This window comes from Coregonus clupeaformis, unplaced genomic scaffold (genome assembly GCF_020615455.1).
Source record: "Coregonus clupeaformis isolate EN_2021a unplaced genomic scaffold, ASM2061545v1 scaf1415, whole genome shotgun sequence".
NCBI classification, from domain to species: domain Eukaryota; kingdom Metazoa; phylum Chordata; class Actinopteri; order Salmoniformes; family Salmonidae; genus Coregonus; species Coregonus clupeaformis.
In genome coordinates, this window is record NW_025534869.1 from 79008 (window position 1) to 96453 (window position 17446).

At 44.3% G+C, this 17446-nt stretch overlaps 1 protein-coding gene across 1 annotated transcript; it reads left to right on the forward strand.

Annotated features, from left to right (window-relative positions):
- Positions 1 to 2060: 2060 nt before the first annotated feature.
- Positions 2061 to 16154, forward strand: ddx52 (DEAD (Asp-Glu-Ala-Asp) box polypeptide 52; the record flags this gene model as incomplete). The annotated part of the gene is made up of 9 exons (XM_045218173.1): positions 2061 to 2187; positions 2634 to 2835; positions 4678 to 4817; positions 4947 to 5132; positions 6702 to 6845; positions 10782 to 10893; positions 11267 to 11341; positions 14687 to 14888; positions 16064 to 16154. Coding segments are annotated over exons 1-9 (1239 nt in total), but the record flags the coding sequence as incomplete, so codon positions are not given.
- Between the last annotated feature and the right edge of the window lie 1292 nt (positions 16155 to 17446).

Here is a 17446-nt window from a genome sequence, read left to right on the forward strand (position 1 = left end):
GGACAGTTTGATTTCACAGAAGTGTGATTGACTTGGAGTTACATTGTGTTGTTTAAGTGTTCCCTTTATTTTTTTGAGCAGTGTGTATATATATATATATATTGTAAAGTGGTTATCCCACTGGCTATAAGGTGAATGCACCAATTTGTAAGTCGCTCTGGATAAGAGCGTCTGCTAAATGACGTAAATGTAAATGTAAATGTAATGTTAGGCTGTTTGGAGTGTTTATCTGACTGGATAATATATATATATATATATATGTGTCCCCCCCACTTCTAAAACCAAAGGTGCGCCCCTGATAGCTACTATACTATGCTCTCACATTACCAAGTTTTCGATGTTTGCCTACTGAAGTACTGTAGCTAAAGATGGTTTAGTATGAAGAGTATGAAGTATGAAGATAGGCTACAGCAGAGTTTCTAAACTATGTTTTGTTAGGTTTAGTCATAGAGTTGTGGTCCTCTGTAGCTCAGCTGGTAGAGCACGGCGCTTGTAACGCCGGGGTTGTGGGTTCGATCCCCGGGACCACCCATACGTAAAAATGTATGCACGCATGACTGTAAGTCGCTTTGGATAAAAGCGTCTGCTAAATGGCATATTATTATTATATATTATTATTATTATTATTATTATTATTATTATTATTATTATAATATTACAATACTATTAATACTGTTATAATATTACAATACTATTAATACTGTTATAATATTACAATACTATTAATAGTGTTATGATATTACAATACTATTAATACTGTTATGATATTACAATACTATTAATAGTGTTATGATATTACAATACTATTAATACTGTTATGATATTACAGTACTATTAATACTGTTATAATATTACAATACTATTAATACTGTTATGATATTACAATACTATTAATACTGTTATGATATTACAATACTATTAATACTGTTATAATATTACAATACTATTAATACTGTTATAATATTACAATACTGTTAATACTGTTATAATATTACAATACTATTAATACTGTTATAATATTACAATACTATTAATACTGTTATAATATTACAATACTATTAATACTGTTATAATATTACAATACTATTAATACTGTTATGATATTACAATACTATTAATACTGTTATAATATTACAATACTATTAATACTGTTATGATATTACAGTGCTGTTATTTTACTACTGCTGTAGAATGTGATTACAGTGCTACAGTATATTATTATTTGTGTGTTTATTATCATTAAACTGGATCGGTGGGCACTAGCCTCTAGTCCTCATCCCTGGACCGGTGGGCACTAGCCTCTAGTCCTCATCCCTGGACCGGTGGGCACTAGCCTCTAGTCCTCATCCCTGGACCGGTGGGCACTAGCCTCTAGTCCTCATCCCTGGACCGGTGGGCACTAGCCTCTAGTCCTCATCCCTGGACCGGTGGGCACTAGCCTCTAGTCCTCATCCCTGGACCGGTGGGCACTAGCCTCTAGTCCTCATCCCAGTGTATCTGTGTGTGATGTTATAGATGGTCTGCTGATACCTTGGACGACTATCTGTAGTAAAATAATCACACAGGTCCCGTGTGGCTCAGTTGCTAGAGCATGGAGTTTGTACGCCAGGGTTGTGGGTTCAATTCCCACAGGGGACCAGTATGAAAAAGGATGCACTCACTACTGTAAATTGCTCTGGATAAGAGCATAGTCAATTACTAAACAGTAAAACATTTCAACTTAATCATCATGATTAGGTTTTCTGTCTCCATGACACACGAGCTGAATGTTTTCTCTCTTCATTCACAACTCCTGTCTGGTCAATTTGAGAGGATCTGTAGAGGAAATAAACATCACAGTGGTGTTCAATAATAGTGACGTCTTCACTACAAATACTGCCGTTTCAGACATGGAATATACAAAACGTGACCAGGCAAACAAAATAGTTTTTTTACTCTGGTTTCCATATTACACTGATGAGTCAATAGCGACACCGTGTGGACAAATGAAGTACAACGACATAAACACATCCAGGCTTTATAATCAATCGTCGAGTCACCGGTTGGTTTAACAGGACTGGGATTGAGTCGTCATGCCTTTGTCGTCTCCACGCTGTTTCAATGGACGCATTCGACTTGTTTCGGAAGCTCGGAGCCGGAGCTAAATTTGATTTCAAAAGGTTTGGAAAAGATGCCGAACGATTTAAGGTAATGGGGATGTTTGTCCGATGTTTCTCTATTCGTGTTCAGCGAGTATTATTTGAAAGCTGCGAAGAGTTGACCGTATAGCCGGTTAGTTAGTTAGCTAATGGTTAGTTAGCTAGCTTGTGGATGGTGTTTGGATGCGCATGTATTTCTCGAACTTCTCGCTAGCTAGTTTATAATGAATATATCTCAAGCTCATTGTTCAGTTTATTCTCATAAATGGAAGACCCAGATGAAATTATCTATGCAATGTATTATTTCCCTGCGGTCTAAAGCACCAAGGTAACGTTCGGCTAGCTAGCTAACATTACTCTAAAGGTTTGTAGTGAGATGTATCGGGACATAAATCACATTAGGATTGAGCAGGTCTGAGGTATTGCTAGTAGATGTCTTCATAGTGTACTCTTGACGTTAACAATAGTTTTATTTATGGTACGTGTGTGTTCCAGGTGGTGAGGTCCCAAGAGAAAGATGTATCTGACCTCTATGGGATCGACTTCTTCGGAACCGGAGTAACCCACGGCAACCAGGAGAAGAGAGGAGCGGAGGAAGAAGAAGGAGAGGTAGATGCTGTTGCAGGGAAAAGGAAACGAGAGGATGAGGTGAAGACTGCAAAGAAGAAAAATAAAGATGGTCAGGCTGAAACTGAAGGTAGGATCTGGCGGTGTGTGTGTTCTCTCTCTCTGTGTGTTCTACAGTGCAGTGAAAAAGTAGTATCCATTTTTTTTTGTTATTTGTAAACTCGGGTTCCCTTTATCTAATGTTATGTTTTGGTTGAAGATCTGATAACATTCAGTATCTAAAATATGCACAAGTAGTGTCATGTGGTCACAGCATACTTGCGAGTATTCACCCCCACTTGGCATTTTTCCTATTTTGTTGCCTTACAACCTGGAATTAAAATTGATTTTTGGGGGGTTTGTATCATTTGATTTACACAACATGCCTACCACTTTGACGATGCAAAATATTTTTTGTGTGTGAAACAAACAAGAAATAAGACAAAAAAACTGAACTTGAGCGTGCATAACTATTCACCCCCCCCCCAAAGTCAATACTTTGTAGAGCCACCTTTTGCAGCAATTACAGCTGCAAGTCTCTTGGGGTGTGTCTCTATAAGCTTGGCACATCTAGCCACTGGGATTTTTGCCCATTCTTCAAGCTCCTTCAAGTTGGATGGGTTCCGCTGGTGTACAGCAATCTTTAAGTCATACCACAGATTCTCAATTGGATTGAGGTCTGTGCTTTGACTAGGCCATTCCAAGACATTTAAAAGTGTCCCCTTAAACCACTCGAGTGTTGCTTTAGCAGTATGCTTAGGGTCTTTGTCCTGCTGGGAACCTCCGTCCCAGTCTCAAATCTCTGGAAGACTGAAACAGGTTTCCCTCAAGAATTTCCCTGTATTTAGCGCCAGCCATCATTCCTTCAATTCTGCCCAGTTTCCCAGTCCCTGCCGATGGAAAAACATCCCCACAGCATGATGCTGCCACCATCATGCTTCATTGTGGGGATGGTGTTCTCGGGGGTGATGAGAGATATTGGGTTTGCGCCAGACATAGCGTTTTCCTTGATGGACAAAAACTCAATTTTAGTCTCATCTGACCAGAGTACCGTCTTCCATATGTTTGGGGAGTCTCCCACATGCCTTTTGGCGAACACCAAACGTGTTTACTTAAATTTTTTTTTTAAGCAATGGCTTTTTTCTGGCCACTCTTCCGTAAAGCCCAACTCTGTGGAGTGTACGGCTTAAAGTGGTCCTATAGACAGATACTCCAATCTCCGCTGTGAAGCTTTGCAGCTCCTTCAGGGTTATTTTTTTGTCTCTTTGTTGCCTCTGATTAATGCCCTCCTTGCCTGGTCTGTGAGTTTTGGTGGGCGGCCCTCTCTTGGCAGGTTTGTTGTGGTGCCATATTCTTTCCATTTTCTGATAATGGATTTAATGGTGGTCCGTGGGATGTTCAAAGTTTCTGATATTTTTTTATAACCCATCCCTGATCTGTACTTCTCCACAACTTTGTCCCTGACCTGTTTGGAGAGCTCCTTGGTCTTCATGGTGCCGCTTGCTTAGTGGTGTTGCAGACTCTGGGGCCTTTCAGAACAGGTGTATATTTACTGAGATCATGTGACACTTAGATTGCACACAGGTGGACTTTATTTAACAAATTATGTGACTTCTGAAGGTAATTGGTTGCACCAGATCTTATTTAGGGTCTTCATAGCAAAGGGGGTGAATACATATGCACTCACCACCTTTCCGTTATTTTTTTGTAAACATTTTTTCATTTCACTTCACCAATTTAGACTATTTTGTGTATGTCCATTACATGCAACAAAATAGCAAAAACGCCAAGGGGGATGAATACTTTTGCAAGGCGCTGTATATATGTGTTCTGTGTGTCTATTGTGTCATGTGGTCTCCAACTGTAGCAGCTTATATGTATTTTAAATGATCAATTCATTCAGCGTTCTGATGGTCCCTGTCGTTTGTTGTAGTGGTGTGTGGTGGCCAGCAGGGGGAGACCGAGGGCATCCTGTGGACCTCCTCTGCAGACAGGAAGTCTAAAGGTTTGAAGGTGGGGAGGGACGGAGACAAGACATCAATGAAGAGACTCCAACACCTCCACCAAGAGAAGGTACACACACACACACACACACAGACACACATACAGACACACAGACACACACACACAGACACACACACACAGACACAGCTCTTCTCTCTGTCCATCTGTTGAATCTCATCTCTCTGTGTGTGTTGTCAGGTGAACCGTGTCCGTGCGCAGCATCGTATCAACGTGCACGGCTGTGACGTGCCCGACCCAGTGTGCACGTTCTCCGAGCTGCAGTCCGAGTACGACCTGAACCCACGCGTCCTCCAGAACCTGTCCGCAGCTGGACTCACCACTCCCACGCCCATTCAGATGCAGGCTATACCCCTGATGATGCATGTGAGTACACAGAGAGGGACGACTATGAATATGTGTGTATATATATACAGTGGGGAAAAAAAGTATTTAGTCAGCCACCAATTGTGCAAGTTCTCCCACTTAAAAAGATGAGAGAGGCCTGTAATTTTCATCATAGGTACACGTCAACTATGACAGACAAATTGAGGAAAAAAAATCCAGAAAATCACATTGTAGGATTTTTAATGAATTTATTTGCAAATTATGGTGGAAAATAAGTATTTGGTCACCTACAAACAAGCAAGATTTCTGGCTCTCACAGACCTGTAACTTCTTCTTTAAGAGGCTCCTCTGTCCTCCAGGCTGGGAAGACTGAATCTGCAATAGGTAAGCAGCTTGGTTTGAAGAAATCAACTGTGGGAGCAATTATTAGGAAATGGAAGACATACAAGACCACTGATAATCTCCCTCGATCTGGGGCTCCACGCAAGATCTCACCCCGTGGGGGTCAAAATGATCACAAGAACGGTGAGCAAAAAATCCCAGAACCACACGGGGGGACCTAGTGAATGACCTGCAGAGAGCTGGGACCAAAGTAACAAAGCCTACCATCAGTAACACACTACGCCGCCAGGGACTCAAATCCTGCAGTGCCAGACGTGTCCCCCTGCTTAAGCCAGTACATGTCCAGGCCCGTCAGAAGTTTGCTAGAGTGCATTTGGATGATCCAGAAGAGGATTGGGAGAATGTCATATGGTCAGATGAAACCAAAATAGAACTTTTTGGTAAAAACTCAACTCGTCGTGTTTGGAGGACAAAGAATGCTGAGTTGCATCCAAAGAACACCATACCTACTGTGAAGCATGGGGGTGGAAACATCATGCTTTGGGGCTGTTTTTCAGCAAAGGGACCAGGACAACTGATCCGTGTAAAGGAAAGAATGAATGGGGCCATGTATCGTGAGATTTTGAGTGAAAACCTCCTTCCATCAGCAAGGGCATTGAAGATGAAACGTGGCTGGGTCTTTCAGCATGACAATGATCCCAAACACACCGCCCGGGCAACGAAGGAGTGGCTTCGTAAGAAGCATTTCTAGGTCCTGGAGTGGCCTAGCCAGTCTCCAGATCTCAACCCCATAGAACATCTTTGGAGGGAGTTGAAAGTCCGTGTTGCCCAGCGATAGCCCCAAAATATCACTGCTCTAGAGGAGATCTGCATGGAGGAATGGGCCAAAATACCAGCAACAGTGTGTGAAAACCTTGTGAAGATTACAGAAAACGTTTGACCTGTGTCATTGCCAACAAAGGGTATATAACAAAGTATTGAGAAACTTTTGTTATTGACCAAATACTTATTTTCCACCATAATTTGCAAATAAATTCATTAAAAATCCTACAATGTGATTTTCTGGATTTTTTTTCTCGCATTCTGTCTGTCATAGTTGACGTGTACCTATGATGAAAATTACAGGCCTCTCTCATCTTTTTAAGTGGGAGAACTTGCACAATTGGTGGCTGACTAAATACATTTTTCCCCACTGTGTGTGTGTGTGTGTGTGTGTATGTATATGTATGGAAAAAAACTAAATCATATTCGCTCTCTCTCTCTCAGGGTCGTGAGTTGTTGGCGTGCGCTCCGACAGGTTCGGGGAAGACTCTAGCGTTCTGTCTCCCTCTCCTGACACACCTGAAACAGCCTGCTAACCTTGGCTTCAGAGCTCTAGTCATCTCACCAACCAGGGAACTGGCCAGCCAGGTAAACACACATGGGCCAGGCCTCGACTGGCCAGCCAGGTAAACACACATGGGCCAGGCCTCGACTGGCCAGCCAGGTAAACACACCTGGCCCAGGCCTCGACTGGCCAGCCAGGTAAACACACCTGGCCCAGGCCTCGACTGGCCAGCCAGGTAAACACACCTGGGCCAGGCCTCGACTGGCCAGCCAGGTAAACACACCTGGCCCAGGCCTCGACTGGCCAGCCAGGTAAACACACCTGGCCCAGGCCTCGACTGGCCAGCCAGGTAAACACACCTGGCCCAGGCCTCGACTGGCCAGCCAGGTAAACACACATGGGCCAGGCCTCGACTGGCCAGCCAGGTAAACACACATGGGCCAGGCCTCGACTGGCCAGCCAGGTAAACACACATGGGCCAGGCCTCGACTGGCCAGCCAGGTAAACACACATGGCCCAGGCCTCGACTGGCCAGCCAGGTAAACACACCTGGGCCAGGCCTCGACTGGCCAGCCAGGTAAACACACCTGGGCCAGGCCTCGACTGGTCAGCCAGGTAAACACACCTGGGCCAGGCCTCGACTGGCCAGCCAGGTAAACACACCTGGGCCAGGCCTCGACTGGCCAGCCAGGTAAACACACATGGGCCAGGCCTCGACTGGCCAGCCAGGTAAACACACATGGGCCAGGCCTCGACTGGCCAGCCAGGTAAACACACATGGGCCAGGCCTCGACTGGCCAGCCAGGTAAACACACATGGGCCAGGCCTCGACTGGCCAGCCAGGTAAACACACATGGGCCAGGCCTCGACTGGCCAGCCAGGTAAACACACATGGGCCAGGCCTCGACTGGCCAGCCAGGTAAACACACATGGGCCAGGCCTCGACTGGCCAGCCAGGTAAACACACATGGGCCAGGCCTCGACTGGCCAGCCAGGTAAACACACATATAAAACTGCACATGGGCCAGGCCTCGAATTTCCCGGCGGCGTCGACGGCCATGCCCCCCTTGTGTGGCCGTAATGCCCCCTAAACAAATCCAAAGTGGCCGTTGTGCCCTTGGGCTGAGTGTACAGTGCATTCGGAAAGTATTCAGACCCCTTGACTTTTTCAACATTTTGTTACGTTACAGCCTTATTCTAAAATGGATTAGTCGCATAGCAAAGTTTTTTTGTGGTTTTGTAATGAATTTGCCAACATTTCTAAAAACCTGTTTTCGCTTTGTCATTATGGGTTATTGTGTGTAGATTGATGAGGAAAATGTTTTATTTAATCCATTTTAAAATAAGGTTGTAACGTAACAAAATGTGGAAAAAGTCAAGGGGTCCGAATGCATATAATGTATATATCGTTGAAATTGTTGTTTATTCTCTCTCAATATATATATATATATATATATATATATATATATATATATACACTACCGTTCAAAAGTTTGGGGTCACTTAGAAATATCCTTGTTTTCGGAAGAAAAGCAATTTTTTTATCCATTAAAATAACGTAAAATTGATCAGAAATACAGTGTAGACATTGTTAATGTTGTAAATGGCTATTGTAGCTGGAAACGGCTGATTTTTAATGGAATATCTACATAGGCGTACAGAGGCCCATTATCAGCAACCATCAGTCCTGTGTTCCAATGGCACGTTGTGTTTGCTAATCCAAGTTTATCATTTTAAAAGGCTAATTGATCATTAGAAAACCCTTTTGCAATTATGTTAGCACAGCTGAAAACTGTTGTGCTGATTAAAGAAGCAATACAACTGCCCTTCTTGAGACTAGTTGAGTATCTGGAGCATCAGCAATTGTGGGTTCGATTACAGGCTCAAAATGGCCAGAAACAAAGAACTTTCTTCTGAAACTCGTCAGTCTATTCTTGTTCTGAGAAATGAAGGCTATTCCATGCGAGAAATTGCCAAGAAACTGAAGATCTCGTACAACGCTGTGTACCAGTCCCTTCACAGAACAGCGCAAACTGGCTCTAACCAGAATAGAAAGAGGAGTGGGAGGCCCCGGTGCAAAACTGAGCAAGAGGACAAATACATTAGAGTGTCTAGTTTGAGAAACAGACGCCTCACAGGTCCCAAACTGGCAGCTTCATTAAATAGTACCCGCAAAACACCAGTCTCAACGTCAACAGTGAAGAGGCGACTCCGGGATGCTGACCTTCTAGGCAGAGTTGCAAAGAAAAAGCCATATCTCAGACTGGCCAATAGAAATTAAATATTTAGATGGGAAAAAGAACAGACACTGGACAGAGGAAGATTGGAGAAAAGTGTTATGGACAGACAAATCGAAGTTTGAGGTGTTCGGATCACAAAGAAGAACATTTGTGAGACGCAGACCAAATGAAAAGATGCTGGAGGAGTGCTTGATGCTTTAACTACCTATATGTACATATCTACCTCAATTACCTGGTACTCCCTGTATATAACCAAGTTATCACCTGGTACCCCTGGACATGGACTCAGTACTGGTACCCCCTGTATATAACCAAGTTATCACCTGGTACCCCTGGACATGGACTCAGTACTGGTACTCCCTGTATTTAACCAAGTTATCACCTGGTACCCCTGGACATGGACTCAGTACTGGTACCCCCTGTATATAACCAAGTTATCACCTGGTACCCCTGGACATGGACTCAGTACTGGTACCCCCTGTATATAACCAAGTTATCACCTGGTACCCCTGGACATGGACTCAGTACTGGTACTCCCTGTATTTAACCAAGTTATCACCTGGTACCCCTGGACATGGACTCAGTACTGGTACCCCCTGTATTTAACCAAGTTATCACCTGGTACCCCTGGACATGGACTCAGTACTGGTACCCCCTGTATATAACCAAGTTATCACCTGGTACCCCTGGACATGGACTCAGTACTGGTACCCCTGTATATAACCAAGTTATCACCTGGTACCCCTGGACATGGACTCAGTACTGGTACCCCTGTATTTAACCAAGTTATCACCTGGTACCCCTGGACATGGACTCAGTACTGGTACCCCCTGTATATAACCAAGTTATCACCTGGTACCCCTGCACATGGACTCAGTACTGGTACCCCCTGTATATAACCAAGTTATCACCTGGTACCCCTGGACATGGACTCAGTACTGGTACCCCCTGTATATAACCAAGTTATCACCTGGTACCCCTGTACATGGACTCAGTACTGGTACCCCCTGTATATAACCAAGTTATCACCTGGTACCCCTGTACATGGACTCAGTACTGGTACCCCTGTATATAACCAAGTTATCACCTGGTACCCCTGGACATGGACTCAGTACTGGTACCCCCTGTATATAACCAAGTTATCACCTGGTACCCCTGCACATGGACTCAGTACTGGTACCCCGTGTATATAACCAAGTTATCACCTGGTACCCCTGGACATGGACTCAGTACTGGTACCCCCTGTATATAACCAAGTTATCACCTGGTACCCCTGGACATGGACTCAGTACTGGTACCCCCTGTATATAACCAAGTTATCACCTGGTACCCCTGCACATGGACTCAGTACTGGTACCCCGTGTATATAACCAAGTTATCACCTGGTACCCCTGCACATGGACTCAGTACTGGTACCCCCTGTATATAACCAAGTTATCACCTGGTACCCCTGCACATGGACTCAGTACTGGTACCCCGTGTATATAACCAAGTTATCACCTGGTACCCCTGGACATGGACTCAGTACTGGTACCCCCTGTATATAACCAAGTTATCACCTGGTACCCCTGCACATGGACTCAGTACTGGTACCAAGTTGTCGTTACTCCTAGTGTTATTATTTGTATATTATTCCTCTCTGTATTGGTGGGAAGGGTCTGTAGGTCAGCATTTCACTGGTAGTCTACACCTGTTGTTTACAAAGCATGTTGTTTTACCGCTGTATTGTTGTGCTTTGATGTTTTATTATGTAACGTTACTGTTGCGTGTGTTGTGTAGACCCACAGGGAGTTGGTGCGTCTGTCGGAGGGCGTCGGGTTCAGAGTTCACATACTAGACAAGGCATCCATGGCAGCCAAGAAGTACGGTCCCAGCTCTAACAAGAAATACGGTACGGTCCCAGCTCTAACAAGAAATACGGTACGGTCCCAGCTCTAACAAGAAATACGGTACAAAGGCAATATTCAAATGATCTGTAAATGGGACCGAGACCAGCACAACATCCCTCACTCCATAATATTGTATTTTTATTTTTGTCCTACTCCACTTGTTTCTCTCTCTCCCCCTCCCTCTCTCTTGCTCCTCTCTCTCTCTCTCTCTCTCGCTCCTCTCTCTCGCTCCCCCTCTCTCTCTCTCTCTCTCTCTCTCTCTCTCGCTCCCCCTCTCTCTCTCTCTCGCTCCCCCCTCTCTCTCTCTCTCGCTCCCCCCTCTCTCTCTCTCTCGCTCCCCCATCTCTCTCTCGCGCTCCTCTCTCTCTCTCCTAGATATTCTGGTCAGTACCCCTAATAGACTGGTGTTCCTCCTGAAGCAGGATGCTCTAGACCTCAGCAGGTCAGCTCGCTCTGCGTGTGTGTTGGGTCAGGGCTGTTAATAGGGGGTGTGTTAATACTGTGTGTGTGTGGACGTGTTTAACCAGAAGTCCCCACAAGAATAGTAAACGGAACAAAAATTTGACCAACTGGGGACATTTTGTTAGTCCCCACAAGGTCAAATGCTATTTCTAGGGGGGTTAGGGTTAGTTTTAGGGAAAATAGGATTTTGAATGGTAGGGACCTGCAATTCTGTCCAAGGTTAGTTAGGGCTGGGTGATATGGCCAAAATATAATATCACACTATTTTAACATTTTTGACGGTATTTTATGTTTTGAATAATAAAAGTTGTAAATGTGCTTTATGGGTAGAGCTTGACCCCAGGGGGGCAACACATACATTATAACTGAGTTCCAAAAATGGGTCTTTCTCCATTCCGATGGTTTTATATGGTTCAATTCAACCAAATGTATTTTCATAAATTTCTGAATTTCCTGCAATAATTTCCACACTGCCACATAGCACCGGCTGTACAATATGGACGAACAAACCAGGCCTTATTTTTAACCAAATGTTGCAGTTGCGATTTGACTTGCGATTCAGAGCAAAACACTTGGGTGAACTGTTGGAATAAAGGAAATATAATGATTATTCTAAATCTATAGTTTGAATATAATAGTGGGCACTTTGAATACAGTGTTGACATGACAACGAATGAAAACGCCAGGAGGAGTTATCGTGACAGGGTAGGAACCAAAGTGATGGTCAGTGTTTCCTAGGGGACCCTATATTCTTTGGCTACATTAAATGTTTCTTCATGTAGCTAAAATATTCATGCTTCACGTATTCATCTTTGGTTTATAAGAAACTGTTGCACAAACATGCTGTATTAGCTAGCTACGTTTACTCTGACTCAATACATTTATTAGCTAGCTCGCTAGCATTAGCGGCTAACACGGTTTAGCTTAAACTTGCTAAGAAAAGACACACTAGCAGTTTGCAGATGTAAGAACCACAAACGAATAGTGTAATTATAGAACGCTAGTGGATTTATATTAAGAAACAACATTGTCATTAACAGTGTTGCATGTGATGTGTAGAGCCCCACAGTCGCGGTGTCATAATACCCATAAAACCTAGCGGTCAAACAGGGAAATGGTTCCATTTCATTTTTCCCATAAGGGATTTTAAGAAACACTTCAAATAAGGGCTGTGTTTCATGTAGGTTTACCCTGGTGTGACGTTTTGATAACCGTGTAAATCTCTTTAGGACAAGGTGACTTTTATCAATATATTCGACTCTATTTACTCTGATTCAAAAATGCTAATTAGCATCAAAGTAGACATCATGCAAAACTACAAATCCCTGCAAGCTCCTGCACGTCATCTCTAGCTGACACCTTTGCTAACAGGAATTGTGTCAATTTTAAAACTTGCACAAGACTGTTTACAGAATTGTCCATTTAAAGAAATGTAGCCTATTTATTCATTACTACATTTAGTTAACATTAGATAGTTAATCCAGAGATTCTTACCTTTGCCTCGATTCAGCAGTCTCGTCCAGATCATCATTGCATTTGTAGTTCTTTATGATAGCCACATTAGCAGATAATTAGCATTTCTTTTTTGGTGGGTAAATACAGGCGAATATATTGATAAGTCACCTTGTCCTAGAGAAATGTACATGGTTATCAAAACGTCACGCCAGGGTAAACCTACATGAAACACAGCCCTTATTTGAAGTGTTTCAAAATCCCCTATGGGAAAAATGAATGGTGGGGGAAAAAATGGAACCATTTCCCTGTTTTGACCGCTAGGTTTTATGGGTATTATGACTCATACTGTGGTACTCTATTGACCATGCAGACTGAACGCAAGTGTCTCTGGTCAAGCAACAACAAATGCGCGCCTTGAGTGACAGGGGGCGGGGCTATGTCTGTGGAAAACGGCATGGAGAGACTATAGAAATGGACGTTACACACGGTGTATCACATTTAACAAACCAAACATTCAAATACCGTTACAGAAGGTACAGTAAAAACCCAAACCGGTCCGTGTTTCAATACCGGTACATAGTAACATATGGAAGACCGCCCAGCCTCGCTACAGCCAATCAGCCACATTATTACAGCCTGCTACAGCCAATCAGCCACATTATTACAGCCTGCTATATCACCCAGCCTTAAGGTTAGTTATACAAGACTGTGTGTTGTTACTGTGTTGTGTTGGATCTGATATGTTGGTTGAGGCCTGTCGTAGCAGGTGTTGTGTGTTAATACGGTCTGTGTGTGTGTGTGTGTGTGTGTGTGTGTCTGTGTGTGTGTGTGTGTGTGTGTGTGTGTGTGTGTGTGTGTGTGTGTGTGTGTGTGTGTGTGTGTGTGTGTGTGTGTGTGTGTCTGTGTGTGTGTGTGTGTGTGTGTGTGTGTGTGTGTGTCTGTGTGTGTGTCTGTGTGTGTGTGTGTGTGTGTGTCTGTGTGTGTGTGTGTGTGTGTGTGTCTGTGTGTGTCTGTGTGTGTGTCTGTGTGTGTGTGTGTGTGTGTGTGTCTGTGTGTGTGTCTGTGTGTGTGTCTGTGTGTGTGTCTGTGTGTGTGTCTGTGTGTGTGTCTGTGTGTGTGTGTGTGTGTCTGTGTGTGTGTGTGTGTGTGTGTGTGTCTGTGTGTGTGTGTGTGTGTGTGTGTCTGTGTGTGTGTGTGTGTGTGTGTGTGTGTGTCTGTGTGTGTGTGTGTGTGTGTGTGTGTGTGTGTCTGTGTGTGTGTCTGTGTGTGTGTCTGTGTGTGTCTGTGTGTGTGTGTGTGTGTGTGCTGTGTGTGTGTGTGTGTCTGTGTGTGTGTTGTGTGTGTGTGTGTGTGTGTGTGTGTCTGTGTGTGTGTCTGTGTGTGTGTGTGTGTGTGTGTGTGTGTGTGTGTGTGTGTGTGTGTGTGTGTGTGTGTGTGTGTGTGTGTGTCTGTGTGTGTGTCTGTGTGTGTGTCTGTGTGTGTGTGTGTGTGTGTGTGTGTGTGTGTGTGTGTGTGTGTGTGTGTGTCTGTGTGTGTGTGTGTGTGTGTGTGTCTGTGTGTGTGTGTGTGTGTGTGTGTGTGTGTGTGTGTGTGTGTGTGTGTGTCTGTGTCTGTGTGTGTGTGTGTGTGTGTGTGTGTGTGTGGTGTGTGTGTGTGTTGTGTGTGTGTGTGTGTGTGTGTGTGTGTGTGTGTGGTGTGTCTGTGTGTGTGTGTGTGTGTGTGTGTGTGTGTGTGTGTGTGTGTGTGTGTGTGTCTGTGTGTGTGTGTGTCTGTGTGTGTCTGTGTGTGTCTGTGTGTGTGTCTGTGTGTGTGTGTGTGTGTGTGTGTGTGTGTGTGTGTGTGTGTGTGTGTGTGTGTGTGTGTGTGTGTGTGTAGTAGTGGAATGGTTAGTGGTGGATGAAAGCGATAAGCTCTTTGAGGATGGTCGTAGTGGTTTCAGAGAGCAGCTGGCGGCGGTATTCCAGGCTTGCTCCTCCCCCCGGGTGAGACGTGCGTTCTACAGCGCTACCTGTGCGCCAGACGTGGAACAGTGGTGTCGCCTCAACCTCGACAACCTGGTCTCTGTCAACATTGGACACAGGTACTCTACTACCCACAGTCCCCTGTTCTACTATACTACCCACAGTCCCCTGTTCTACTACACTACCCATAACCGCCCTCTCTATTACACTACACTACCCATAACCACCCTCTCTGTTACACTACACTACCCATAACCGCCCTCTCTGTTACACTACACTACCCATAACCGCCCTCTCTATTACACTACACTACCCATAACCGCCCTCTCTATTACACTACACTACCCATAACGCCCTCTCTACTACACTACCCATAACCACCCTCTATACTACTCTACCCATAACCGCCCTCTCTATTACACTACCCATAACCACCCTCTCTATTACACTACCCATAACCACCCTCTCTATTACACTACACTACCCATAACCGCCCTCTCTATTACACTACACTACCCATAACCACCCTCTCTGTTACACTACCCATAACCACCCTCTCTATTACACTACCCATAACCACCCTCTCTATTACACTACACTACCCATAACCACCCTCTCTATTACACTACACTACCCATAACCACCCTCTCTGTTACACTACCCATAACCGCCCTCTGTTACACTACACTACCCATAACCGCCCTCTCTATTACACTACACTACCATAACCGCCCTCTCTATTACACTACACTACCCATAACCGCCCTCTCTATTACACTACACTACCCATAACCGCCCTCTCTATTACACTACACTACCCATAACCACCCTCTCTGTTACACTACCCATAACCACCCTCTCTATTACACTACCCATAACCACCCTCTCTATTACACTACACTACCCATAACCACCCTCTCTATTACACTACACTACCCATAACCACCCTCTCTGTTACACTACCCATAACCGCCCTCTCTGTTACACTACACTACCCATAACCGCCCTCTCTATTACACTACACTACCCATAACCGCCCTCTCTATTACACTACACTACCCATAACCGCCCTCTCTATTACACTACACTACCCATAACCGCCCTCTCTATTACACTACTCTACCCATAACCACCCTCTCTTCTGTGCAGAGCCGTAGTTGAGCTCCCCACCGGAGAGCGGGGGTCAATCCCCGGGTCCACCCCTCCCCGCTGTTTGTCCTGTCTGGATCCCCCTCTCATTATAACCCTCTAAATGCTTTATAAATGGTGTGTGTGTGTGTGTGTGTGTTCTCAGGAACTCTGCAGTTGAGACGGTAGAACAGGAGCTGCTGTTTGTTGGAACAGAGAACGGGAAGTTATTGGCCGTGAGGGACATAATCAAGAAGGTACACACACACATCCCGTGCACAAACGTTACACTCCAAATACAGGCACATCCCGTGCACAAACGTTACACTCCAAATACAGGCACATCCCGTGCACAAACGTTACACTCCAAATACAGGCACATCCCGTGCACAAACGTTACACTCCAAATACAGGCACATCCCGTGCACAAACGTTACACTCCAAATACAGGGTGAAAGTTTGTCAGATGTTTTCAGACCTCAAGGTGGTCATCTGTTGAGACCTGAAGAGGTAGAAAGAGGACTCCTCTTTGTGTCTGTGTCGTAATGGCTGCTGTGACACCGTGGGCAGAGCCGTCGAGAGCTTTCTCCCTTTTTTAAATAAGTAATTTTCTTCTATTTCTAGGAGTCGGTAAACAAACTGAAAGGGTGCACACTGCCCCCTGGAGGGGTTGGATTTTCATCCTCTGGTTATTATGTGCCAATACAAAAAGACATACGATGTAGTGTTGAAGGAATCACAGATTTAGGGAACAAAACATAACTCACAGATGCAAAGACATTCCTACTAGGTGATACATACTGTAATAAGACTGCTCTTAGTCATTTACAAGCAATTTAATTAAAACAAAAGTAAATATTGGGTGACGTACAGCGTAGCGACAGATCATCAACACAGTTATGAAGCGGTTCAGTCTCTATTAGATCGTGTATCCAGTATGTGGGAGTGTAGTGATACGGAGGTACTAACCAATGCAGGGGATGTATTGGTAGGAAAGTCGTAATTCATCACCAGAATGGGTTCAGTCTCTATTAGACCGTGGAGCCAGTATCGGCTGCCATATTTTGTAGAATATTGAAGCACATTTTTTCCGTATGCAATACATTCCGTAAATCCCATAAGCACATTTCAAAGGTAGGTACAGTTTCCAATTTCCAAAATTGTAATGAATGGAGTGTGTTTAAACAGCCAACTATGGGGCAAAACATACTGGGTTGGCTTAGACCAGGGGTATTTAACCGGGGTCTGCGAAAATACACTGAAGAAAAATATTAACTCTACAGTGAGGGGAAAAAAGTATTTGATCCCCTGCTGATTTTGTACGTCCCTGGGCAAGAAAAGGTTGAAGACCCCTGGCTTAGACTTGACAACATGTAAACAATATTTCCTCTACAAATGTTTATTGAAAACATAAATGAATTTGCACAATGATCGCTTGTTATCTCTCAAACACGTTGTTACAGCTGTTGTTTAGCTAGCTAGCGAATTTTAGCAGAGACATGACATCATTCAAAACAAGACATGGTGTCAAGAACAAGATAAAACGAGC